Source organism: Guillardia theta (genome assembly GCF_000315625.1).
Source record: "Guillardia theta CCMP2712 unplaced genomic scaffold GUITHscaffold_36, whole genome shotgun sequence".
NCBI lineage: Eukaryota > Cryptophyceae > Pyrenomonadales > Geminigeraceae > Guillardia > Guillardia theta.
The window spans coordinates 334,204-360,565 of record NW_005434638.1 but is presented as its reverse complement, the minus strand read 5'-3'; the positions used below and the strand labels follow the sequence as shown (position 1 = coordinate 360,565).

Genomic DNA, 26,362 nt, shown 5'->3' with positions numbered 1-26,362 from the left:
GAAATCAACACTTGTTAAGGTTTTCTAACTCCTCGGCTCTTGTCTATCTTGTCTCGCCTTGGCTGTCCCGTCCGGGTTGGTCTGGTCCGTCTCCGACCATGGCTGAGGTAGGATGACGAGATTTTGATGCCAGTAAGGCAGAAACACAATCTGCAACAGCTCCTGTCTCGTTGTCATCTCTCCTCCTCCTCCTCCTCCTGGGTTGCTCCTCCCTCCTCCCCTTCCTCCCTTTCCTCCCCCCATCCCCACTTCTCCTCTCTTTCGGTGCGAACACCTGTGAGGCCAAGAAGAGGGTGGTTGCAAGGAAGTGAATCGTCGCCTCGGACCATCTGTGATGAGGGTGAGGAGGCGGACGGACTTTATCTGACAGCACGCTCACCTCGACTTGTAGATGCCTCCCTCCCGGTCTATCCTCTTGAGATAGGACGCGACCTGCCCCGTCTGTCATCGTCCTCCCCCCGCCCAGCACGCGAGGACCTGAGGCAGCTGCCAGAAGTCTCGTCGCGCGATCTCGCAGTTGGTGTAGAACCCGAACCCGTTCCACCTGCGAGCGAGTGATGAGAGCACGGACGAGCACGAGGACGGAGTGAGGGAATGTGTTGGTGGGAGACTAGGGAGTGGAGGAGGGGAGGTCAAGAGAAAGGGAGGGAGGGGAAAAGGGAAGGGAAGGGAAGGGAAGGGAAGGGAAGGGAAGGGAAGGGAAGGGAAGGGAAGGGAAGGGAAGGGAAGGGAAGGGAAGGGAAGGGAAGGGAATGAAAGGAAAAAGGGAAGGGAGGGAAAGGAAAAAGGGAAGGGAAGGGAAGGGAAGGGAGCATCGGTCTACTCACTTGCCCTTGAACCATTCGGACACGATGCCCTCCGATCTTCGATGCGCCTCGTGCAGCTCCCACAAGTCCTGGATGAAGTCTTCCTTCTCCGTCATGGTCGCTATGAAGCCGTACTTGTAGTCGTTGATCCTCATGAACTCGAAGGGATCCACCCACAACCTAGTCAGCATGCGCCACCATGAGCGAGGGGAGGCGGCAGCCGGCAGGGTACTCACCTGCCCAGGATGAAGGAGTCGGAGTCGAGCCTCCAGTAGTAGTCGAAGTGCTGCATGGCAGGATGTTCGTACAGCTCGATAGCATGGAACCGGATCATGTTGCGAAACCCCAGGGAGAATCCCTTGTACCACCGGGGTACCTGCTGCAAGTCCAGGAACCTTGGGACCTGCAGGTTCACTTTGTGGAAACTGATGTTGGACTGGGACATTTGGCGGATCATGTTGAACTGAGCAGTCCCGAAGTTCTCATGGAAGATAAGCACCTGCATGCTATGCTGTTAGCTCCTCCCTTTCTCCTCTCTCCCTTCATGCTCCCCTCCCCAACCCCCATCCTCCTCCCCCTCCATTTGCGCGACCGACCGGATACTTGAACTCATTGTTGAAGTTGAGATCAAGAAACTTGAGGGACCACAGAAAGTCCTGGAACTCCTGCGCATCTGCACAGCACAGATAGACGATGGCAGCATTCGTCGAGGTGCCCTCCTCCCTCTCCACATGGTTCCTTGGGTTGTAAGGAGGGCTGAATTGCCATTCGCATGTTTGGTTGTACACCCGGTTGCAGTGCGAGTTGAGCTGCTCCCTGAGATCGACGTAGGACTTGGCGTCGTAGGGATCCTCGTACAGCTGCTTGGAAGTCTCGTAAAGCTGCTGCATGAAGGGCCGCTGCAGGTTCTGCGTCGTCTCGAACTTCCACTCGTTGACGTCTTCCTGGAAGTGTAGCAAGTGGTTGTGTGCGGGACTGCGGGCCCTGCTCAGCCTTGTAGCAGAGGAGGACAGAGAGGTTCGAGCTCACCTGGGATACGATGCTGGATCGTACGCAGGAGGTAGCTTCTCTGCACTGCTCGTCAGGGATCGCGAGTCGGGCGGAACAGGGAGGAGGAGGAGTGGGGGAGACGAGGAAGGGACCTTGAATGTGGAACAGGGGGGGAGGAAGAAAGACAAACACCTACCTTCCTTCATCCCATCGTCGTCTCCTCCTCTTGCTCCCCATACAAGCACCGCAAAGAGGAGGAGGCGCGTTACAGCCGCCATTGTCACCTGCCTTCGCCTGCCTCCCACCCTATGGTCCTACGGTCTTATCCCGGCGGTCATAGAGGGGACGAGGCTGATGGAAACCTGTGAAAGGCCTGTGCTCCTGCTCCTGCTCCTTGTGCTGCTCCTTGTGCTGCTCCTTGTGCTGCTGCTGCTGCTGCTCCTCCTCCTCCTCCTCCTCCTCCCGATCCTCCTCCTCCTCCTCCTCCTCCCGATCCTCCTCCTCCTCCTCCTCCTCCCCCTCGTCCTCACCTTCTCATTGCTCTCACTCCCTTCTGCCGCACTCTCGTCGCCCCCCCCACCCCGCGCTTGTCCTCGTCGCACTCCTGCCCGCACCTGGCGGCTGCGCGATAAGAGCATGTTCGAGTTCACGAGGAGCATCTTGTATGAGCTGAGTTGCTACCTGGCCATCTTTGTGCTGTGAGCGAGTGCCGCTCCTCGTACCAGCAGCGCTGATGCTGTCCTAGGTTGTCTCAAGGCTTCTGCTTGTTCCTTCGACACGTGACAGAGGGATGGGTCTTCGGCATGGCTGGCATGCACTACAGGGACCTGCTGCTGGTCTGCTGGTCTGCGCACCTTCCCCAGCCTTCTCGTGTTTGACTCGTGCTCAGTTCTGTCCAGTGTCAGGTATGGCACACCCCTGATGAATGGATCAAGTCGAACATCTCCTACTTTGCTTCTAATTCAGGTTGCCCCGCTCCTGCTCCTGCTCCTGCTCCTGCTCCTGCTCCTGCTCCTGCTCCTGCTCCTGCTCCTGCTCCTGCTCCTGCTCCTGCTCGTCCTTCCCTCCCCTTCCTGGTCACCACTTCCACCCCTCCCCCCTCCCTGATGTGACTGGCGGCAGACTACTACGGGCTAGCCACAGTCTCCTGCTTGTTCAAGTACGCGATCCTGTGGATCTTCGTCGTCCTTCTCACAATGACGATCCCTGATGCTCCTTCCCCACTTCAAGACCTGGAGATCTCCCCCAAGACCAAGAACATTTTCGAGACCAGCCACGTCCCAAAGCGTTCGGAGAGGTCTAGGGTGCTCAAGGAGAGGTTCGAGGGGCTGCAGTCGAGGCTGGGGAGAGACAAGGACAAGGCCAAGACGATCAAGACGGAGTGATGCTGAGGTCGCAGCCAGCACCGTCGTCACATAGCTGTAAATAACATCTTTAAAAGCGACATGTCGCAATGGCACTAACCCCTGATCTTATCCCCTCCCCTGACTCAAGTCTCCTCTCCTTCCTACATGTAGAGAGGAGGAGGGTCATGAAGGGACCTCACGTCTCCCGTGCTCACCCTTACACTTGACTCCGAGCTCTTGGCCATCGACGTGAGAGCTTGTCTGCCCCAACATTAACATCAACATCAACATCAACATCAACATCTACTTCTCCTCTGCCCTCTCTTACCTCGCACTCCCGCCTTCTCTGCTCCGTGCGGAGATCTCCAGCGCACCAGAGCTGTGAGAGGAGGACGGCTTGATCGATGCGGAGTCGGGGAGGGCAGACGCTCTGAACCCTCCTTTCTCCTGCTTCAACCTCGCCAGAATGTTGTAGAGGACTGGCAACTGCCTTGAGTTTGAGTCTTCCCGCATTCCCAATTCCTAGCCTGCAGTCAGCACTCTTGAGATAAGATCTGAAAGTTATGCACCTGCACTAAGAACGTCCTGTTGATCTTCTCGATCGGCTGCCCAGTCTCGGGGACGAGCACCGACAGGGTGTGCTTGTAGTGGTTGTACTCCAGGTACTCCCTGATCAGCTCGTTGATGATGAGGTTCTCGTGCGAGAGAGCGGGTTTCGCCTCCTCCTGCGAGTCTCAAGTCACATCCATGGGGAGGTCAGTAGCACACGAACAGATTCTTCGAGTGCATTGAAGATCTCGGCTCTGATTCTTGCTTGGATATCGCCCAGTGTCCCTCGTGCTGCCAGAGTGTCCCTTAGCGCATCCTTCAATTCTTCCAGGCTGCTCATTCTGTCGTAGTTGGTGGAGCCCAATCAGTTCCTGTAGTGGGCAAGGCACGGAAATCTCATACCTGAATCAGGAGGATGGTGGAAAGAGTTGTTTGCCTCTGCTAGTCTCGTCTCGATCAAGGATGATGGCTGGTTTCAACTTCTCCAAAGGCTCTTGCTGGACCGATCTTCCGCTCTCAGCTCACTCCGAAGTCTACTCCCTATGATGTGCTTTATGTCTTCAATCTTTCCCCTCCCTTCTGCTATCCGTCCTGTTCAACTTGTCTGCACTCTCTGTATTTCTTCTCACTATTGTCTCTTCTTGTCTACTCGTGAAGTCTCTCTGTCCTGCTCTATCTCTGTCCTCTCTATCTCTGTTCCTCTCCTCTCCTCTCCTCTCCTCTCCTCTCCTCTCCTCTCCTCTCCTCTCCTCCCTACCCGCGCATGAGCCCCTCACACTGCTGGCGCCAAACTTATTATACAGGGGAAGGGTGGGGTGGGGTACTATGTCTATACTGGTGGGATACTACGAATTTACTTTCACCGATTTACCAGAATGGGGGTAGTGTGAGATCCCTTAGGGGGTAGGGTCCTTGTAGAACAAACTGAGTATGAAACAAGAAATGCTCGAGGAGAGAGGAAGAGGATGAGAAGGGAGGAAGCAGCAGCAGCAGCAGCAGCAGCAAGTAGCCGTACAGTACCCTCACGCATGCTAGTAAGCAAGAGCAAGGAACAATGCGACTCCTCTCTTCACCCAGTGCTCGGGTGCTGTGTTGGTAGGGACCTCGATGGTCGTCACGAAGTTTGTCGAGTGCCCGGTGGTTGACAGGACGCCTTTCCTCGTCAGGATCTTGTAGCAGGGGCACATGAGCGTCGTCGCAGGATTCGGCTTCGGACGATGCTGGATGGGCAGGAGGAGGATGGGAACGTAGCTGGTGAAAAGCTCCTTTGGTCTAGACTCGATGAGACTGTTCTGAGAGATGTCCCACCTGCATCCCTCCAGGAAGAGTCCCCACACGACGGCGCCGTTCTCAGGCTTCGTGGAGATGCTGGTGTGCTCCACCGTCTGGTTGACGAAGTCCAGGCTGATGGTGTCGATACCGATCTGCTGCTTCCTCGCAAAGTTCTGCAAGATGGCCGTCAGAAAGGCCTGGGGGAAGAAGAAGCCGCTGATCCAGAAGGTGACGGGGATCCCCTCGTCGATCCACAGCTGGATGAAGGAACATCGCTTGTGAAGGTCCTCCTGCCAGAGCGCGAGAGGCTTCATGCTCGGGTACGCCTTCGACTCCCATGCGCCAGGGACCTGGTTGTTGAACAGGGAGGTAGCCAGCGCGTCGAGCTCGGCAGACATCACCACGAGGCCCTTGAGCGCCTTCCTGACGTCGGAGAGCGTCGCCTTCATGGTCACCAGCAGGTTGTTGTAGCGTATGCACTCCTGCTGTAGCACCGTGTTCATCGACTCCTCGTACATGACCGGGTACTGCTTCTGCACGTCGAGCAGCAGCCAGGGGCTGGGGAGCTTGTTCAGCATGTTCTCAGCGATCATGTCTATCGTCTCGTCCCTGCTCATCCCACTCCCCGAGGAGACCCTGGGCTGCAGCGCGAGGACGTTCTCGAAGAGCGCTCGGACCTCGTTCTGCGCGCAAGTGATGTCGGCGTTCTCGTGCAGGCCGAAGGCCTCCGGGCTCGGTTGGAGGGGCCAGGACTGGAGACACTCGAGGTAGTCGGAAAAGGAGGAGGCCTGGGGTTGGCAGTAGCTGGGGTCAGCTGAGAACTGGTAGCCGTCCTGGAGGGCAGCTGGGCAGATGTAGCCGGCGAGGAGCGTGTTCATGGTCCTGCGGTCCCAGTCGTCGGTCACCCTGCCGCCGTAGTTGACGTCGCCGGAGAGCTGAAAGATGACCTTGAAGGGGATCTCCTCGTACTTGTCGAGGAAGATCTGGAGCTGGCCGAGGCAGATGTCTCGGTCCGAGTTGGAGAAGTCGTAGGAGATGTTCCAGCCGAGGGGTCCGAACTTCCTGCGCTCCTGCATCACAGCATGGAACCAGCAGAGGGAGAAGACGAGCTTCTTGAACACGTCCGGCTTCTGGCAGGATTCGAAGAACTCGTCGCTGAAGTTCTGAAACGAGCCCATCATGTTCGCCTTGAGCCCCTTGGGCGGCTCCAACGTCATCTTGACCGCGTTCTGAAGCACAGCCACGGGGAACTGGGGGGAGGGCATGGCAGTGAGCCAGAGCCGGAAGTCAGGGTGCAGAGAGTTGGGGTCAAAGCCGTCGACTATCGCTTCCATCCTCGGCATCCAGCTGACCGCCAGGTGGCAGTTCTGTAGGAGGAGCCAGGAGCCGCTCTTGGTCGAGGCCGCGAGCTTCTTCTCGGCTATGGGGCCCTGGCCCTGTCCCAGGGAGATCGACTCGAGGCGCTCGCTAAAGCCCTTGCTCTGTGCGAAAGAGAGGAGCGCCATGGTCGGGTCTGCCCCTGTGGAGAGGATGAAGATCAACGGGACGGTGGAAAGAGAGTCGTCGAAGGCGAGGGGAAGGTTGAAGGGAGGAGGCTCAATGAACTGGAGGAGGGCGGAAGCAAGTCAGCGCGAGGAAGAAGAAGCAGCAAGCCTTACCTTCTCTCCCATCTCTTCCGTGACGAACCCCATGATGGCGTCCTGTATCTTGTCCTGCCTCAGGCAACGGAGCACGAGGAGCTTCTGGAAGGTGGAGAGGGAGGAGTCCCACTGGCCGGGGAGAGGGTCCTTATAGCACGTGTTGGAGTCGAAGAAAGCCTTCCACTCGGACACCCGGGACGAGAACTCAACGTCAAACTCCGGGAACTTTGACAACTTTGACAAGCCTGAGATGTCGTTCCAGGAGCTGTCCACCAGCCACTCCTTGGCTGGGTTCGCGATGTGCGGCTCGTTGCTGGTGGCCCCTGCCAGCAAGAACCTCAGCTCGGCGGCGTCGATGCGGTTGTCGCCTTGCATGATCTTCATGCAGAGGATGAAGGAGAAGAGGAGCTTGTCCTTCTCGAACAGCCCGCGGCAGATGTTCTTGTAGAGTGAGAAGGTGAAGAACTCGTTGACGTTCCTGCACCTCTCAGCAATCTCCTCTGCTGGCGGGGAGTTCTCAAGGCCGGACTCGAACAGCTGGAGGAACCACTGGAGGGAGTACTGGTACATGGAGTCAACCGCCGCAAGATCCGCCACACAGAAGAAGAGGATGGAGCCTCGGAAGGCCGTCGGCCGGTACTTGCCCCTCGTCTCGTCGATCTCCTTCTCAGTCTTCTCCGCCTCCGCCACCTTCACTGCGATCTCGTCTGATGTCACCTTGGCCTCCCCCAGGATCACGATCAGGTTCTCGTCTGCTAGGATGTCGCCCTCAGACTCCGCGAGCAGCTTTAGGATCTTGTCCTCCAGCTCCTTCTGCGTCTTCCGCATCTCCGCCATGGAGATCACGAGCTGGTTCTTCGCTTCCTGAAGGTCGGGGCGCTCCTTCCCCACCACGATGCCGAGAATCTGATCCTCGAGCCCGGACTGGTTGACGGTGAAGTTGAGGAGGGTGACCTTGACGCAGGTCTCAGGGGAGTAGTGAGGGTTGGGGAGCTTGCTGGTGATGAAGAAGGAAAAGTCCGGGTTGTACTCCAGCGTCTCATCTCCTATCTTGATCATCTCCACACCCCCGAGCATGAAGATCTGCTTCGCCAGGATGGGCTCCAGGGAGGGATCCAGCTCCTCCCCGACATTCTCCAGCAGCACGGGTTTGCCAAAGCGCACGGCGTTGGTGAGGGTGCGGAGGAACTCCTTCTCGGAGAGCTTGATGACCTCCAGGCCCTTGCCCTTCTGCATGTTCTTGATCCACTTGTTCGCCTGCCCTTGCGGGTCGATCATCAGCGACCAGCGGCGAGACTTGCTGAGGATGATGGCGTTCTCGATGGACGACACGTCGGTCGGCAGCCCGCTGATGTTCCATGCTCGGATCTGCACGGGATCGGCGAGCGTGCTGCGCACTCCGGCTCCTGCTGTCAGCTGGATGCCGTACTCCTTGAGCTTTTCCGACCAGAACTTCTCCTGCTCCTCCCTGTACGAGGCAACGAACGCGCCCAGGTACGCGATGCCCCCGGCAGCCACCACCACGTCCCCGATGACGTTGTCCATCATGTGGGAAAACTTCACCACAGTCTCCGACCAGCGAACCTTCTCCCCCCCGAGGCCCCCGAGCAGGCGATCTGCTCTGTCCATCTTGACCCGGCAGTCCTCCGCCTTGTTTGCTAGCTCCTCCTTCTTGTGCATCGACTCCTGGAACTTCTCGTCCAGGTGGGCCAGGCGGTCCATCACCTCCTTCAGCTGTGCCTGCAGCACGTGTAGCTTCCCCTCTACGATCTTCAGCTCCTCCTCCGCTTTGGCCAGCGCGATTCTTTTGGGTTCCACCTGCAGCGCAACCTCGTGGTAGGTGTACATGGCGCGGGTCCACTGGCACATGGCAGTGCAGGCCTTGGAGACGCTGGAGATCTTGTTGGGCTCGAAGTCCGGGTTGACCATGAACGGCTCGATTCTCTTAATCACCTTGTCCGGTATGTGATCCTTGTCGTAGTCAAACATGCTGTCCAGAAGGCCCTTGGCGTCTCCCAGCAGCTTCTTGCCAGGAGGCCAGTAGTCGTCGACCTTCTTGCCTGCCTCTCCGACCTTGGCAGGAGCGATCTGGAACATAATGCAGAGGGACTCGAGGACGAGCTTGACGAGGGCGGGAGGGTTCGAGTACTTGGCGACCTCGCTGATGTCCGAGAGCTTCAGGTTCTTCAGGACCGCCACCGCCTCGTCGAGGGCTGGCAGAGCCTCCGCCAGCCCGGCCTCAGCCGAGTCTTTGATCTCCTTGCACTCGGCCGCTTTCTTGGCAGCCGCTGCCTCCTCCACCTCCACCACGGCCTTGGTCTCCGCAGCACTGATCTTGTCCTTCTCGATCGTGACCATGAGCTCTTCGGTTTCCTGCGTCGTCTTCTCCAGGATGGGACGGAGCTCAATCAGGTCCTGCTTCATCGTCTCGACGTCCTTCTCCGTCGATATCAACTTGTCCAGCCCGACCGAGAGCCTCCTCTTCGCCGTCCCGATCTCCTCCCTCTTCTCCTTCAGCACCTTCTTGAAGGTGGTCAGGAGCTCCAGGTAGGAGCTGGGAGTAACATAGTTGTATCTCCTCATCTCCTCCGCGTATCGATGCGACGCCTCCTCGACCCCCTGGTGAATGTCCCGGCAGATGGATATGATCCCATCCTTGACCTCCTGCGACGGGAACTCGATCTCCGCAAACGATTCGCTCGCGACTCCCCGCAGCGCCTCCGCCGGCCACTCGGTGAACCAGTCGATGGTGCAGCAGGTGACGAGGCTGGGGAACTGCCGCAGTCTGTTCCTGAAGGAGTTGCCGACGGGCGAGAAGGCGAGGACGAGGTGGAGGTTGGCCTGTATGCGGACTAAGAACCTTTCGTACATGTTCTGCTTCGTGAGGGGAATGCCTTCGGCCTGGCAGATGGATCGGATGGACATCATGATCTGATCCTGATCCGCCATGTCGAAGATGTTGGGGACTTCTCCTGAGTTGAGGATGTTGTTGAGGTCCTGAGGGAGGGATGAGAACAGGCGAGGAGGGATGTAGAAGGGAGGAGGAGGAGAGGAGGAGAGGAAGGACTAGGGGGTCAAGGAGGAGGAGAGGAACAGAGGAGGAGGAGGAGGAGGAGGAGGAGGAGGAGGAGGAGGAGCAAGAGGTACCTCTAAGAATGATTCCATCACTATCTGAGTGTCTGTGAAGAGGAAGACCGTTGGCTTTCCGTCCTTTCCAGCCCTTAGCAAAATCTTCTTGATGTCCTCCCTCCACTCGTTCTTCCCGTAGCCCTTGGCGATCTCGATCTGAGTGCAGTCCATGCTCGCGCAGAAGGCTGCGACTCGCTGGAGAACACCGTGAGAACCAGCGAGAGCGAGAGCGAGAGCGAGAGCGAGAGCGAGAGCGAGAGCGAGAGCGAGGGCAAGGGCAAGGGCAAGGGCAAGGGCAAGGGCAAGGGCAAGGGCAAGGGCAAGGGCAAGGGCAAGGGCAAGGGCAAGGGCAAGGGCAAGGGCAAGGGCAAGAGTATCGTCGTCATGATCCTCTCTTACAGTTAAGCTCTGCCTGCCGCTTCCTCCCACTCCCAACAGCAGAGCGTTGCTGCGAGGCTGACGAAGAATCCTTGAGATCCTTGACACGTGCTCGATGGCATCGAGAAAGAGAACCTGTACTTATGTGAGGAAGAGAGCTAAAGACAACATGTGCGAGAGACGAGGAGGTGTAGAGGGAGTAATAGAAGGAGGAGGAGGAGGAGGAGGAGGAGGAGGAGGAGGAGGAGGAGGAGATGATGATGATGATGATGATGAAATACGACTGAGATAGAGATAATTTTTCCGTCAAATTCCCGGAAGAGGAGAGAATAATTTCAGTCAAGTTCCCATCCTTCTCACCAGCTTCATGGGCTTGTTGGTCAACACGTTGAACTCTTCCAGATATCCTTCCATCGTTCTCCTCAGCAGCGCGAGGTCCTGAACTTCGACGTACATCCTTGGATCAGCTCCAGGAACCATGTAGTCTCCTGCAGGGAAGAAGTGAGCAGACGCAAGCAATGGAGAGGAGACGGAAATAAGCAGGGGAGGGCAAAGCAACAAGGACAGGACAGGACAGGACAGGACAGGACAGGACAGGACAGGACAGGACAGGACAGGACAGGACAGGACAGGACAGGACAGGACAGGATAGGATAGGACAAAGTCGTCTCACCCCAGATGCAGCGCTCGCATACTCTGATTTTCGACCAATCTTTTGTGAATGTCGTCTTGACCTGTGGAAGGAGACGGTGAGCAGAGACCGACGAGACACGACAAGTAGAGGAGAGGAGAGGACGGCAAGTAGAAGATCTCCGAAGAATGGAGCAATGGTGGAGGGAGAGGGAGATGTAGAAAGAGAATCTAGATGCGGGGGAGGGAGGAGAAGAGCAAGAGGACGAGCAAGAGGAACTGGGGTGGAGACAGGAGGAGGAGGAGGAGGTGGTGGTGGGTGGGGGGATGGAGGAGGAGGGGAGGAGAAAGAAAGCAATGATGAGGAAGGAGGAGAATTTAGATAGAAAGGGGGGAGGAGGGGGCGGAGCAGGAGAGGCTGACCAAGTCAACGACGAGGTCGTCGAACCATTCTCTGTCCGGGGTGTCGGTCAGGCGATCCCTGAGGATACGAGTGCACTCATGGACCCAAAGGCGGATAACCATCCCCTCGTCCTCCCCGATCTTCTTGCTATCTGCCATCATGATCCCCTGAAAAATCTTGGCCAGGTCCCTCAGGTTGAAGGTGTAGTGCGACTTGGCGGGGGTGGGCAGCAGCGACTTGAGGCAGTTGTTGTAGAGGTCGAGCGAAGCCTCGCAGATCGGGTCCAGGAGGGCCTTCATTTTGGGCGGAAAGAAGGTCTCCAGGTGGGCAGCAAAGATGGTTCGGAAGATAAGACGCAAACTGTCGTCGTTCATGTCGGGGAAGGAAACATGGTTGAAGTGCCTGAGGAACCTGTTGGTCACGGGTTGGCGCCCGCCTCCCGGGGGACCCATGGCTCCTACGAACATGACGTCGATGATCTGGCAGAACTGATGAGTCTTCCTGTCATACCAGCCGCCATGGTCCATCCACTGCCGCAGGAGCTCGATGGGGGGCTGGGCGAAGTACTGCTCCCTCAGAGGCATGTTGGTATCGTCGACAAAGATGGTGAACTTCTTCCCTGCGGGAGGGCCGAACACTCCCTTCCTCCGCTTGTCAAACTTGCCGTCCAAGATGTCCTGCGTCTGGTTGGCGGTGGTCTGAGCGGAGAAGGTGACGAAGATGGGGCTGTAGACCGAAGGGTCCATCCCCTTCATCAGCTTCTGCTTTACCACCAGCGTCTTGCCGGTGCCCGTGGGGCCGATGCAGAGGACGTGCTTCATCTGAGAGCAGATGTGCTCGATCATGAACGCGTAGCTGACGGACTCGGGGGTCTGAACGATGAGCTCGGAGAAGGACTTCCTGGGGTCTATGGGAGCCTGCTCAATAGTCTCCATCCATCCCTTCCACTTGCACTGCTGGGTGTCGTAGGCGTAGTCGAAGACGGTCTTCTTGGCTGGGAAGTTCTTCTTTCCCCTCATCCACTGGTCAAACTTGAGCTTGCTCGGCGCGTCCAGGGCCCCTCCGATGCCCCAGATGATGGAGAAGAGGAAGATCGGCTCGATGTTGGTCTTGAGAGCTTCCAGCCTCTCAGGGTCCACCGCCTGCCCCTCCATCACGTTGTACTCCTTGAGGAAGCCGTCGAGCACGTTGAGCACCGAACGCCACAGGTTGGGCTCGACCGTCTTGACGAAGCTGCTCAGGTTCCTTCGATGGAAGTCCAGCGCCTCGTCCAGCATCTGGTCGAACAGGGTCTTGAGCTGCTTCTCCATCGGCCTGACGGCCTCGGGGAGGGTCTGGAGCCAGGAGGTCACCATGGCGGCAGTGCCGACGGACGAGCTGGGCTCAACGTAGATGATGCCGACGCGGCTGACGGTAGCGGGGGAGGCTACGGAGAGGTCCTCGACCTCGAACACCATCCTCATCCATGACGTCATGGTGATGATCTCCCCGCTGACCAGGCACAGCTTCTTGTTCTCGTCGAGCACGGTGTTCATCGACTCGATCCAGAGCGCGTCAACCGGCCCGTCGAAGACAACCCACTTCTGCTTCTCGCTGGTGTCGTAGACGGCCTCCCTGAAGAGCTTGCATAGGATGCCGTCCGACCACTCGTGAGTAGCCTCGTCGAAGCTGCCGTAGAGCTGACCCATGGTGATGGACTTGGGGTTCATGATCAGCTGCCTGACCTCGTAGTACTCGTCCTGATTCTTCTTGAGCATCGTCAGTGCCTTGGCCAGCATGTTCTTGCAGCAAGTCTTTCCTCCTCCGGTGGGCCCGACAGTCATGAGTCCGTGGCGGAGGACGGTGACGTCGTAGAACTGGATTGCCTTGGTCATGAAGTTAGGAACACACTGCAGGCCCATCTCAGCTGTAGTCAACTTCATCTGCTCCATCAACGAGCCGTAGTCGGGATCCGGCAGCTTCACGCCGGGGAAGAGATCCGAGATGATACCGCTGAAGAGCACGATATCGTCCGTCAGGAACTTGGGCAGGTTCGAGTCCTTGAGCGCGCGGAGCATAAGGATGCCCTCGTCTGCGTCCGGCTGGCTGCGTTTGTTGAGCCCGGCGGCGGAGATGACAGTGTTGACTGCTCGCATGCCGAAGTCATAGTGGTCCTGGGAGGAGAGCTGCTCTGAAGAGAGCTTGAAGCAATTCACCATCTTCTCCGCCAGGTTCCTCGGGTCCTGGAAGCCGAAGGAGAAGAGGCGGATCTCCCCGATGAGAGCGTAGTTGGGGACCATGCAGGCGACTGGGCGGAAGAGAACCTTGAGGTTGTCGGGCAGCTCGGTCCTCCCCGCGTAGCCCGGGTTCATGGTGATGAAGGAAGCGTTCTCCGGGTTCAGCGAGATCTCCACCCCCTCGAACACGAACCGCTCCAGCTTGTTGACGATGGCCTGGTTGATGGTGAGCAGCTGCTGGGCGATGACGGAGAGCACTTCGATGTTGATCCTGTTGAACTCGTCGAAGCAGGCCCATGCCCCGGACATGGCCAGCCCCTTGAAGAACTTCCCCACCATGATGTAGTCCATCCCCTCCTGGCAGTTGAACACGATGCACTGCTTCGCCAGCGCCTTGGCGAGGTCCTTGGTCGTCTCCGTCTTCCCGGTCCCTGCTGGCCCTGCCGGAGCCCCGCCGAGTGCCATGCCGAGGGCCCCGGTAAGGGTGAGGTAGATCCTGTCGGTGAGGGGAGTGACGACGAGCCTCATGCTGTTCCCCAGGTACTCGCAGCCGTAGCGGAACCTGTTCTCCACCTGCACCACGAAGCTCCCAAAGTCGCCGCTGAATCCCTCCGAGCTCTTCTCCCAGTAGTACCTCAGCTGGGCGGACCACTCGAAGTCTCTGGTGGACTGGACGCCAACCTTGTGCAGGTTCTCCACGACGTCTCTGCCATGGACATCGAGGGTCACGAGGGCGCCGAGGGAGACCCTCTGCATCTTGCTCAGATCAGTCCTGACGAGCTTCGTCACGTCCAGGAGCTGCTGATGGCACTGCTCGTGGTACTCCTTCAGCTGTAGCTTCTTGATCGCCTCCTCCGTCTCCCTCGTCCAGTAGATCTGGTCGCACGCCAGGATGATCTGGCCCGGCCACTTGAGGACCCACACCGGGCGGCTCTCCTTGGCATAGTCCTCCACCGAGTATCCTACCTGCGTGTTGATGGACATGCGCATCATCCTCTCGACGTCGGTCAGCCAGAACTCCACGTTCCCCTCAGGGTACACCTTCCCGTCCCACACGACGTTCTCTCCCTCCCCCGACCACATGGACGTCATGGCCAGGTCCTCCTCGAACGTGACTCGGTCCACGGCCTCGAAGCACTTGCGCAGGTGTGGCTGGACTGCCCGCGGGTCTTTAGTCTGTGACAGGATCTCGAGCAGCTCCTCATTGCTGAGGAAGTAGAAGCGAGCGAACGCCTGCCTTTTGGTCTCGAGGTAGTCCGACAGACCCTTCTGTACCTGCTCGAGCGTGAGGTAGGCCTGCATGAAAATCCCGAGGAGGTCAGGCGTGTCGGTGAAGCGAAGGGCGTTGGGGTCATCGGCTGCCATCTTCATGTACTTTCTCCACTGCCGGTCGCAGGCCTTGAACTTCTGACCCTCCGACGGCAGCTGCTTCATGATGTCGTCAGAGCTGAAGATTGGCTCTAGGTACATCCAATTCCTGCCACCAGAGGTCAAGCTCTGTCAGAGGAGGAAGGAGGAAGGAGGAAGGAGGAAGGAGGAAGGAGGAAGGAGGAAGGAGGAAGAAGGAGGAAGAGCAAATAGCGGACCTCTGGCAGTTGAGCCACTGCTCTAGAATCTCCGACATCATGTTGAGCTTCTGGGCCCAGGCTTCGAGCCTCTCGGCGTGAGGCTTCTTGAAGGGGGAGAAGCTCATGGCCTGCGCCATGACGATGTTGTCATCAAGCATCTGCTGGATATCGTCCGACCCCTTGAGCACGAAGGAGCCGGTCTCGCGGTACGGCATGATCTCGAACTCCACATGCTCCCACTCGTTCTGCATCTTGTTGAGCGCCGCCTCGATCGAGTACTCCTTGGCCGCCGTCTCGCAGATCTTGACGATCTTCTCCTGCTGGGCATGCAGGTCGAGGGCGATCACGTCCTGCAGGTTCTTCAGCGTCTTTCCCAGCTTCAGCTCGAATCCCAGCTCTGCTGACATCTGCTCCCAGTGACGATCCTTGAGCCCGGGGTTGCGCAGGGAGGCGATGACGGGCATGAGCGGCTTGAACTCGTCGATGTCAGCCCGGATCTCGTCAGCGATATTCTGACACTCGGGGTAGTCGGCAAGAGCCTTGCTGGCCTTGAGCAGGTTTCTCCAGGTCTCCTGGATCTCCTGGTCCATGGTCTCGGGCTGCAGGGAGGTGAAGTCGTCCACCAGCCACGACTGCTTCCACGTCCTCCAGTCGTCCGTTGAGATCCACAGCTGCGTGTAGGGCTCGAACTGTTTGCCCATCCTGTGCACCCGCTCGTAGTTGGTCGGCTCGAGGCCGAAGAGGACTTCTCGCTGATTGAAGACCTTGGACAACTCCGTGTACTCCTTGAGAGTCTGCGCCTTGGCCCGGACGTCAGGGGCGATGGTATCGATGTTACTGAGGGAGTTGTGTTGGTGGTAGGTCTCGATGATCGCCTCCATCTGGTCGAGCTTGTCCACGAACGCCTCCTGCTCAGCGATCTGCTCGTTCTTGAACGCATCTCTCTTCTCCTCCATCTTCTGGCTGGCGTCGCCGATCGTCTGCTCCAGCGTCTTTGGCCAGGCGTACGCCGACCACTTGTCGCTGAACTGCTCGTCACTGAGCTGGAAGGAGAAGTTCTCGAGGACTTCGAACTGTGAGAGCATGTCGACTAGAACCATGTGGATCTCTGCCGTCTTTTTAGGGATCTCTTTGATGTACTCCTCCATCTCAACGATCTGCTCGACGCTCTCCGGATGCAGGAGCAACTTCTTGTGGATGTCAGTGAACTTGGAGCCGATGTTCTTGCTCAGCTCCGACGCCTCCACCGCACAAGTCAGTGCAAGAAGAACGTTTACAGTCATGAGACGAAGAGGAAGACAATGGGAGAAAAGAGTTTTCGGGAGGAAGAGAGAGGAGGAGGAGGAGGAGGAGGAGGAAGAGAGAGTAACACTGGGATGATTGGTTTACCTTCTGCGCAATGAGGGAAAGAATCATTCTGACGAGCAGGTCGAACTTGGTCTGCAGCTGCTGCTTGACGTTCTGACAGTCCACCTGGAAGATACCGATCCTGATGGAGGGAGGGATGCTCTCTGTAATCCGAGCCTTCTCGTCATTGAGTCGTCTGACCTCGTCCTTGTCCTCCTGCAGCGACAAACCCTTCTCCTCGTGCGAGCGAACGTACTCGCTCAGGTCCATGTTGAGGAACTCGAGGTACTCGTCGTACAGCCGGAGGTACTCAGTGAGGGGACTGCAGACCTTGTGCAGCTGCTCCCTCATCAGCTCGATCCTCCTCACCATCTGGTCTTCCTCGGGCCCGATCGAGTAGAGACACATGAGTCGACCAAGGAAGAGCTTCTTGAGGACGTAGGAGTCGGCGCGGGGGATGTCGGAGACTGCAACAAGGGCTTCGATGAAGAGATCGACTGGCTCTCGCTCAAAGTCAGCTGGGCTGGTGGTGTAGACGAACATCCCGTCCTCGAACTTGAGCTCGACGAGGAAGAACGGGTCTCTCTCCCGCAGGTGCTCTTCCTGCTGGTTGTGCCTGATGGTCACGGAGTCGGTGGACAGTACTTGCACGTCCATGTCCGTCAGATCCGAGAGGAACTTGGTGTAGGCAGAGGCGCTCTCTTCCACCAGCACTCGAAGGCTCTGCTCCATGACATACCTCACCTGCTCACAACGTCAGTCTACCCAAGCACGATTCCAGCAGGCTTCGCTCACCTGGCGCAGAAGGATGGGGAGGGGGCTCTCTTCGAACTTCTTCTTGTCGTTGACCTCCAGGTCCAGCTCGTTCTTGAGCCCGTCCAGCTGCGTCGAGATGCCGATGCGGATCCCGTCGATCCAGTTCCGCTTGAGGGTCTGCACGACATACTTGACCGTGTCGGTCTGGATGCGCTTGAACTCGGTGAGGCTAACGCTGGACTTGAACTCAGTGACCAGCAGCTGCAGCTCCAACACCTTGCTGCACTCCGATCGCACGTTGCACAGGGCGTGCACGACCTCCTTGAACGAGAGCAGGGTCTTCTCCTGGAACTCTCTCAACGCGTTTGCGAAGCTGTACGGCTCCACCACGATGGTTCCAGTCTGCGGGGCCGGTGCCTTGGGCGTGTTGATGTCCAGGCAGGTCAGGTCGAGGAGGGAGAAATCCTTCTGGTCCTTCTTGTCTTGCAGGACGGACTTGAGGACGATCTGATTTAGAGTCAGCTCATGATCAGTCCTGACCTCGTCCAGCAGCATGCTTGTCATCCCTGCCGGGGAAGTTAGGGACGCAGGTGATTATGTACGAACAGCTGCCTCTTGCCCTTACCTCCTTCTCCAAACTTTGCAAGCGTCTTTGAGTTCAGCGCGGAGCTGGTGATGCGGGAGATTTCCCATGGCGTCTGACAGAGCATATAAGTTTTAGGAGGGGGCTTTCAGACAGAAGAGGAGGGAGGGAGGGAGGGAGGGAGGGAGGGAGGGAGGGAGGGAGGGACTTTGTGGGCTGGGAGAGAGGCAGCAGGGGCGAGAGAGACAGAGAGACAGAGAAAGTTCACACCATCGGAGGCAGGTCTGACGTCGGCATATTCTCGGCGTAGATGTTGTATCGCAAGAACGTCTCCGCTCGCTCCCGCTCCCTCAGCGCCTTGTGCAGACTTCTGGCAAAGAGTCGAGGATTCTCGTCGAGCAGGAGGACGCGATGACGAGGCACTTGAGTGGGATGGTTGTATCCCGCAACTATGACAGTGAACAGCTTGGCCGCCGAGAGCACCAGGCAAGGTACCCATACCCCGCTGCCTTCGATGTCGTAGTCGACGCAGCAGCCCTCTACTCCTTCATCCTCCGCTTGTTTCTTGAGGTTGATGTTGGGGATCACGGGGTACTCAAGGAAGTAGGTAACTGGGATTGACCTCTTGTTGATCAGGGACTCTGGGTCTGTCCAGTCAATGCCGACTTCAAGGCATTCTTCCGTCGTCCACTTGGCGAACTGATAAGACCTCTCGTCTGGATGAAAGTTGGGAGCCATGGTCGCTGGCTGGACTTACTGATGCATGCAGACTGAGGGGGAGAAGCTATGAGCTACTAGTGAGTGCTCTTAGACTTGTTAAACTCTAATACCTTGTTCCAACCACCGACAGACCTTCCTTGGTCAGTTGTCGTTCGACAACGTGACGACTTCTCCTCCTATACTCGATGGTGTTGTCTCCCTTCCCTGTCCTTCTTCTCTCCTGCACCTTCTGCTGCTCTGCTATCTCACTTCTCCTCCTCCTCCCTCCTCCCTCTCTTCCACGAAGCCTCCGCCATAAGCCGTTGCCTGGTGTTGACAAGCCTCCACCCTACCCCAACGACTATTTTTTCATTCTCCACCCATGAATAGTCTGGTTGAAAAGGGGGATATACCCGGTTAATTTTCACCCCCACCCCCTGAATTGAAACGGGAAACCAACAGTGACGAGCTTGAGGTAGCTAGAGGTAATCGAGAACTAGTACAGGCAGGTTACGAAGCAAGCTAGAGAGGAGAGGAGGAGAGAGTAGGAGGGAGAGAGAGAGAGCAGGAGAGAGCAGGAGGAGAGTGAGAGATAGCAGGAGGAGAGAAAGAGGAGGAGAAAGGGGTAGAGAGGAGAGGAGGACGACTGGGTGCGGGAGGAGACAACTGATTTGGTGGTGAGAGTTTCTCGGGCCCTATTCCCAGAGCTACTCAAATGTATGGTATTTCTAGCGAGGTCAACGAACTGGGAGGAGGATTTACCAAGGCACTTTGAGCACTTTTAGAGAGAGTTAAGGCTAGAGTGTGACTTCTTTGCGGTATTCACGGATGACAACGGGTACTGAAGACGGCGGTAGATATCCCAGCTCCTGCAAGCCAATCAGATACCGGAGGGCATCACAGCAGGGATCCGTCACCGTGATCACTAGCGTCAACGACTCGGCAGGGGTCAGGTCGTACACCAGGTTGAGGAGCTTCATGTCCTTGACGTCCCTCCAGTCGGCCAGCGTCTGCCGGCAGCCTTCAGGGGAGGGAGGAGGGAGGAGGGAGGATGGAGGAGGGAGGTGGAGGAAGGAAGCAGGAGGAGGAGGGAGGTGGAGGAAGGACTCACGTTGTTGGACGCAACCAACTCGTCAGGATCTCCGAGCTCATTGTTGCAGATAGAGTCCAACATCACCTGAACGTCAGTCAGCTCCTCCTGACATCATCACCTCCCCTTAGTCATGCTTATCTCCTCCCCCCCGTTGTCTTCTCATTCTCGTTCTTCCCTCTCCCTCCCGCCCTCGTCCCCCCCCCCCCCTCCCCCCTCCTCACCTTCTCCGAGAACTTGTACGTCTCACAGCACACCAGGACGGGGACCTTGTACTGCCTCGCCATCATCGCGACAGACGCCGTTCCGACGCGCGAGATCACGTTGCCGTTGGCGAGCATGGCAGATGCGCCAAGGAACACCTGGAGCGCAACGTCAGTCTGCTGGACGAGCTTCATCGCAACTGACCTTGGTCACTTCCTTCATCACGAAGCTGAGAGAATTGATCATGATGTAAGTGCAAGCGACCCCAGCAGCACTGACTCTGTCCAGCAGCTGCTTCCCCTCCATCTTTCACGACAGTCAGTCGAGGCAGCAGCTACAGAGCGTCCTCACCTTCGGACGTGAGTCGACGACAATCACCCTGAAGGTTGTCCCCTCCTTGTGTGCCCGAAGAATCGCCGCCTCGACTGCCATGGACCGCGCGTAGACGAGGATCACGTCGTTGTTGTTGATCTTAGCGGCAGCATGCTTTGAGATGATTCTGTCAGCAAACACAATCTTCTCAGTGACATATCCTTCCATCTGCTCATGAAGGTGCTGTTTTGCGTCATCCAGTGAGAGAGTCGGGGGAAGGTGCGCAATCTTTCCCTTCAACCATCTGATCGCGTTGCCCATGCCGATGCAGAGCGGTCGGCAGGCAACCAGGTACGAGATCATGGGCTTCAGCCTTGTGTCCAGATGGCGGCTCATGTCGGCTCCTGTCTCGTGGTCCTTGGGAGGGTTGTAGTCCATGATTACCTTGCTGAAGGCCTTCAACATGGCCTCCGTGCGGGCGTTTCCTCCGACAATCAACCAGTCAGCCAACTTCAGACCGAGCTTCAGCACTTCAGGATGGATGTCGTTGTCCGTCCTCTCGGCGAGCTGTGCCGACAACGAAGCCTCCCTCTCGTACTGAGGGAGATGCGAGAACCAGGGGACCTTCTTCTGCATCTCAGTCCTGTGAAGCGCCTGGTTTCTCTTCGCTTTCGCCATGGCCTGAGGCGCAAAGGATCAGCCACACCAGCACAGGACGGCAGGACAGGAGCTTGCCTTGGGGTCATCATGCTGCAGCCTAGTCCCTGCACTTCCCTTGCCGGGCGCGTTGCCCGAGGCTGCATCTCCCTGGGAACAGAAAAGTCAGACGATCAGCAGACCCCCCAGCCTCTCCATCGCGTCCCTCACCGGCTGGGCTGACTTGGCTGGTTGGACGTTGGGGGTTTGATTCTCACTCTTGGCTGGTTTGCTCGCTGGATCCTTCTGCTTCGGAGCCGCCGCTGCCTGCTGGTTGCCGCACAACTCCATGAGCGCGTCAAACGACTAGTCACACGTTGTCAGACCTCGGGCTCTTCCGTTCCGGCCTTGGCGGCTCTCTGCTTCTCCTGGATCTCTCTCCGCTCCGCCTTGCTCAGCTTCTGCTTCTCACCCGCCTTCTGCGCGTTTTGCGCCTCCCACAGCGCCTTTCTTTCAGCCTTGCTCAGCGTTTCGGCCTGTGACGAGCCTCAGCGACAGGAGGAGAAGAACCGCCGCCTAGCACCTGGGACGGGTCGGCGTTCTCAGCAAAGGAGACTCGGAGCGTCTGAACTTGGCTGCCTTGTTTGTCCAGCATGTCGGCGATGCTCTGAATGTCTGAGCCGGGCGCCTGAGGAGTAAAAGTGAGGCTATGGAGGGTAGAAATGAATAAATGCAGCATACCGCCATATTCAAACTCTTGCAGCAGAGATCCAGGCTGCACAGTGCTGTTCAGTACAACATAGACAGAAAGCGCTGCAGCAGCATCCCGATGTAATTTCAAACTATCCCTCTCCTCGAGTGTGATTTCTTCGCATCACAGTCTCATACATTGATTTATAATACTGCTGCTCCAGCTTTCTTGAGGTGCAAGGAACAATGGTATGTTCCAGCCCCAAAGTTCTTTGTGACAACATCATCACACTGCATACTTGCGATCACACACATGGATGGAAGAAGAAGCGGGAAAGTGATGTTTGATCGTCTTGGTTTCTCTCTCTAGATGGAGACATACTAGGTTCCTCAACTCCTCCAATCAAATCCTACATGCGAATCCCGCATATCAAACCCAGCCTGTTGTGACGTATGACTCCTTCAAACCCTCTGCACCTCCTCCACACAACCTTGATGGCTCAACTCGTACTCAGCCTGTCGCCATCTCTCTTCCCTGTACATGCTCCAGAACCTTGTCCTCCCTCCCTCTGCCTCCCCCCCTGCATGCTCCCGGTGCTTTCGCTCTCTGCCATCACGAGATGCCACGACGACCATGTTAACTGATCTAATTTTGGATGTTTGTTCTCCAACAGGGCTCATAAATTTCATAAAATTTTCAAATATTATTGAACAATTTCATGATCTTCCGAACTACACATATCAAATAATACATGATTAGTACCCCTGGCGGAAAGAAACATGGTGCGACTCAAAACTCTCGGAGTTTCAAGGGCCTCAAAGTTTCAAAGTTTCAAAGTTTGCGGTTGTCGGGCATGTGCGACAAATCCCGCTAGGGACTGCCCAGGCAACCAGACAGGGGAGGAGGAGGAGGAGGAGGAGGGGAGAGAAGAGTAGGAGGAGGGGAGAGAAGAGTAGGAGGGCAGTGGGAGGATAGGAAGACAGTAGGAGGACAGTAGGAGGACAGTAGGAGGAGCGAGCGATCAGAATACCCCACCACCACCACCACCTCTGCTGCTCCGTTGGACTCCTCTCGACGCCCAAACGGCATGGGAGGTCCGGAATGCTCCGAGGTCCTGGTTCACCAGGTTGTGGAGCGAGTGGCCGAGCTGAACCCTAGCAAGGCAGCAATACTTTGGCTGTCAGGAGACGGTCATCAGGAGGGACACATCATTACGTACGCTCAAGTCAATCGCTATAGTTACGTCCTCTCCTCGCTGCTGGGGGAAGTGCTGGAGCTGGTGAGGTCCTGCTGGGATATGCCGGAGGCCGCCCAGCAGCATGTGGCGATCCTGGTGGACGAGGGGCCGGAGATCGTGATGAGCGAGCTAGCAGTGCTCAAGTGCCGTTCTGTCTTCGTACCCATCGATCCCACGTGGCCTGATGCTCGCATCGCCTACATCCTCCGAGACTCTTCGGCGCGCGTGGCTCTCGTCCTGAGAGCAGCGTGCCGAGTGATCCGAAACAAGCTCGTGTCGGAGGGGATGGACGTGTTCGTGATCGCCGAGAGCTGTGAGCGTGTTGAAGCCTCCGCCAAGAAGGAAGGAGGTAAAACATCCCGAGCCCTCGTGCTAGTCGTTGTCGAGGACGTGCTGGAGGGCTCTGTTGATGGAGGTTGCGATGGCCTGCGGGAGTTCCTAAATGCCGATGGGAAGCAGCGAGCTGAGACTGGACGGGAGAGCTGTGTGGATGGAGACGACATGGAGGTAAGTCACTTGAGAAGCCACATCATCTACACGTCTGGTACGACGGGGGAGCCCAAGGGAGTGGTCTGCGAGCACAGGTGAGACGGCGGGGGAGGTTGAATGAGCTGACGACGGTGAGGGCAGGGGCCTCTTGGCCTACATGCAGAGCAAAGCTCTTGCTCACGAGATCGACTCTAACTCCCGCGTGCTGCTGGCTGCTGCTATCACGTGGGACCCTTCCCTTGGCGACATCTTCTCGACCCTCGCTCAAGCTGCTCTGCTCTGCATCGCCCCCCGCGCGTCGCTCACCACCAGCCTCTTGGACGTGCTTGTGCAGGGTAGAGTGACCCATGTCTGCACTACCCCAGCTCTGTGGGGCCTGCTGGATGGCTCGGTGTCTGCTGCTGACCTTCCCCACCTGAGGGTGCTGGCCCTGGGGGGGGCGGCGCTGACTGCGAGCATCGTAGCCAAGTGGTCCAGAGCCTTGCGTCTGATCAACACGTACGGGGTGACGGAGGCGACGGTTTATCAGACATGGCACGTGTGCGATGGGAGGGAAGAGGATGAGTTCAAGGTTGTGGGCCGACCCTTCAAGGACGTGCTGGTCAAGGTGGAAGGGGATGAAGGGGAAGGAGGAGCCGTCGAGGGGGAGATCTTGGTAGGTGGAGTACAAGTAGCATGTGGGTACCTGAGGCGAGATGAGCTCACCCGTTCCAAGTTCTTCGAGGATGATCAGCAAGTCCGATGGTTCCGCACAGGAGACGTCGGGCGGTGGAGGAGGAGAGGGGGAGGGGGTAAGAACTCGGACCTCGAGCTTGAGGTGCTGGGGAGGATAGACTTCCAGGTGAAGCTGAGGGGGTTCCGGATCGAGCTGCAGGAGATCGAGTCGGTGATTAGCCGCTGCTCCTTCGTGGAAGGGGTGGTGGTGGTGAAAGTCGGCTCTGAGAGCAGCGAGCGGCTAGTCGCGTACCTGAGCGTGAGGGAGAAGAGAGGGGAGGCGGCGAGGAGGATGATGGAGCACGGCGGGGAGGTATGCCTCCGCCTGCTCTGCCTCAAGTACATGCCGCAGTACCACGTTCCTTCTCAGTTCGTCCTCCTGGAGGGAGGCTTGCCCCTCTCTTCTAACGGTAAAGTAGATCGAAACTCTCTCCCTCCTCCTCCCCCACTCTCCGCGCAGGGTGCAAAATCCAGCGGGACGGAAGCAGGGCAACAAGCAGGGGAGGAGAGTCTGCGGACCGAGCTGGAGGAGCTGGTTTCGGAAATCTGGAGTCAGGTGCTGCAGCTGGAGGGGCCGCTGGGCCCGATGACCAACTTCTTCGAGATGGGAGGGAACTCAGTCTCAGCTGTGAGAATGCTGGGGATGTTGGAGCAGGGATTGAGCGGCGTCGAGTTCGCCAGGCTGGTTGGAACCAGCTCCTCCCTCAGCACGCCTGCTGATCGCTCTAGAGTTCGCCTTTGCGGCCTCCACAGGAAGCCAAGGCTGCGGGAGTTCGCCCTCTTCCTTCAGTGGACTTTCATCAACTCCCCGACCCTCAACACGCAGAGCAAGCGCTCCCTGCTGCAGTGGCACGGGGTGGAGGAGGACAGCGGGGGGCTGGAAGGAGCAGAGGAGATGCTGGCGAGGATGGAGGACGAGATGTCAGTTAGAGCTGACGTCCTCAAGCGCGAGGCTGCTGCCCTGGAGCTGGCGGTGGGAGGAAATCAAGAGGAAGTTGTCTCCTCCCTCCTGTCCCTGTGCGCGAGCCCCGACGGAGCGATCACCCGATTCAACAAGGGCTCCTCCCCCCTCATGCGGGCTGTAGCCCGAGGTAACCTCCCTATCGTCCGCCTCCTCCTCTCTGCGGGAGCCTCCCTCTCCCTCGTCAACGGCGCCCACCTGAACGCTGCTCACCTTGCGGCAGCTGGAGGACATGCAGAGATCCTGTCTGAGCTGCTGGACGCAGGGGAGGCGACGGCCACGGGGCAGGAGACTCGGTCGATCGTGAACGCCAGGGACTTGAGCAAGTGGAGCTTGCTACATCATGCTTCCTTCCACGGGCAAGAGGAAGTGACTGCAGCGCTTCTGAGCAGAGGAGTTGAAGTCAATCTGAAGGATCGCTGGGGCAGGACGCCTCTCTCCTACGCTGCCTCCATGGGCCACCCAGGCGTCATGCGGCTGCTCCTCGAGCACGGAGCCGGGCTGCACGAGGGAGGGGAGCGGAACAGGAAGCAGCCGCAGCTTGCCCGGCAGCGGCGCCTGGGAAACAGCTGGTGCCCTGTGCTCTCCCTGGTGGTAGAGAACTACCTGAGCTCGAACGGGAAGGAGGGCGAGTACTCGGCCATCCTCTCCCAGCTGATCGAGCTGAGAGAGCGCCTGCTGATCTCTGTCGACGACCAAGATGTGCAGGGATGGACGGTGACGAGCTGAACTGCTGCCTTGACATGACTGAGCTTGACCCAGGCCCTCCACTTTGCCGCCATGGCGCGACCAGAAAGGAATGAGGGGGGAGAGGGCGGGAAGGAAGGAGAGAAAGAGAATGATAAGAGGGCTAATGAGCTAGAGAAGGTCTCGGGCCAGGGCGTGGACGGTGCTGAGGGTCTACGAACGTCAGGATGTGGTGAGAGGACGTTTGGGGTTGTTGGATACTCCAGGGAGCTGAAGTGATAGAGCAGAGGACAAGGAATGGGAAAAGAAGCTTGAGTTCATCATACGATCATTAACCCAGGTAAGCTACCTGCCTGCCTGCCTGCCTGCCTGCCCTCCCTCCCTGACTGCCTCCCTTCCTCCCTCCTCCCCGCATCTCTCTCAAACTTCGCTGCAGGCGAACGCAGACGTCAACCGAACAACCAAGGATGGAGAAACGCCGATGGATCTCGCCCTGAGAGTTGGTGAGCCAGCTGCTTCCATACTTCCCCTCCCTCCCTTGATCTTCCCCCCCTCCCTCACAATCTTCCTCTTCCTCGTCTTTGTTCCCTATCCCTTCCTCTTCCTCTATCCCCTATCTGGTTCCTTCTCTTCAACTCGTTCCTCTGCATTCCCTCACTGACTATTCCAATCTCAACAGAAAATGACGTTGCTGTCCGTCTCTTAAGACCATTCGTGCCAATGCCGTCAACCACTAAGGCTTCTTCTTCTTCGTCTTCGTCTTCTTCTCCCTCTGCTGCTGCTACCCAGAAACAAATTTCATCTGGACTGAGAGAAACCCATGGGAGCGCAAGGAAAGGAGGGGAGGGGGCGGGTGTGAACGATAGGAGGAACGTGTCTTGGATCGAGCAAGAGAACATCAGGATGGGGGCAACTTTCTTCGTACCCGTTACAAGATAAAATCCTACACGACACACCAGAGCTGAACAGCCTCCATCCATCCATCCATCCATCCATCCATCCATCCCTCCCTCCCTCCCTCCCTCACAG

General features: G+C 57.6%; 6 protein-coding genes across 6 annotated transcripts; 2 read left to right on the top strand and 4 right to left on the bottom strand.

Annotated features, from left to right (window-relative positions):
• Nucleotides 1-24: 24 nt before the first annotated feature.
• On the bottom strand, nt 25-2,074 carry GUITHDRAFT_108882 (hypothetical protein; the record flags this gene model as incomplete). The annotated part of the gene is made up of 9 exons (XM_005832165.1): nt 25-162; nt 275-329; nt 380-432; nt 478-544; nt 828-986; nt 1,043-1,305; nt 1,403-1,781; nt 1,836-1,875; nt 1,993-2,074. 9 exons carry the CDS (start codon nt 2,072-2,074, stop codon nt 25-27), a joined length of 1,236 nt encoding a protein of 411 aa, XP_005832222.1.
• Nucleotides 2,075-2,432: 358 nt separating this feature from the next.
• GUITHDRAFT_108881 (hypothetical protein) lies at nt 2,433-3,181 on the top strand (the record flags this gene model as incomplete). Its single annotated transcript, XM_005832164.1, has 4 exons — nt 2,433-2,494; nt 2,542-2,640; nt 2,686-2,762; nt 2,919-3,181. The coding sequence occupies 4 exons, from the start codon at nt 2,433-2,435 to the stop codon at nt 3,179-3,181; spliced, it is 501 nt and encodes a 166-aa protein (XP_005832221.1).
• A 285-nt stretch (nt 3,182-3,466) lies between these two features.
• On the bottom strand, nt 3,467-4,031 carry GUITHDRAFT_71548 (hypothetical protein; the record flags this gene model as incomplete). Its single annotated transcript, XM_005832163.1, has 3 exons — nt 3,467-3,664; nt 3,712-3,867; nt 3,915-4,031. 3 exons carry the CDS (start codon nt 4,029-4,031, stop codon nt 3,467-3,469), a joined length of 471 nt encoding a protein of 156 aa, XP_005832220.1.
• A 691-nt stretch (nt 4,032-4,722) lies between these two features.
• On the bottom strand, nt 4,723-18,351 carry GUITHDRAFT_157877 (hypothetical protein; the record flags this gene model as incomplete). Its single annotated transcript, XM_005832162.1, has 12 exons — nt 4,723-6,567; nt 6,622-9,600; nt 9,751-9,927; nt 10,132-10,245; nt 10,471-10,598; nt 10,819-10,822; nt 11,164-14,836; nt 14,946-16,168; nt 16,317-17,018; nt 17,070-17,596; nt 17,656-17,728; nt 17,884-18,351. The coding sequence occupies 12 exons, from the start codon at nt 18,349-18,351 to the stop codon at nt 4,723-4,725; spliced, it is 11,913 nt and encodes a 3,970-aa protein (XP_005832219.1).
• Nucleotides 18,352-19,109: 758 nt separating this feature from the next.
• Nucleotides 19,110-20,554, bottom strand: GUITHDRAFT_157876 (translation initiation factor 2B, delta subunit; the record flags this gene model as incomplete). The annotated part of the gene is made up of 6 exons (XM_005832161.1): nt 19,110-19,181; nt 19,230-19,322; nt 19,424-19,489; nt 19,627-19,764; nt 19,811-19,912; nt 19,958-20,554. 6 exons carry the CDS (start codon nt 20,552-20,554, stop codon nt 19,110-19,112), a joined length of 1,068 nt encoding a protein of 355 aa, XP_005832218.1.
• A 1,988-nt stretch (nt 20,555-22,542) lies between these two features.
• On the top strand, nt 22,543-23,863 carry GUITHDRAFT_71516 (hypothetical protein; the record flags this gene model as incomplete). The annotated part of the gene is made up of 3 exons (XM_005832160.1): nt 22,543-22,757; nt 22,965-23,066; nt 23,113-23,863. Coding segments are annotated over 3 exons (1,068 nt in total), but the record flags the coding sequence as incomplete, so codon positions are not given.
• Nucleotides 23,864-26,362: the final 2,499 nt, after the last annotated feature.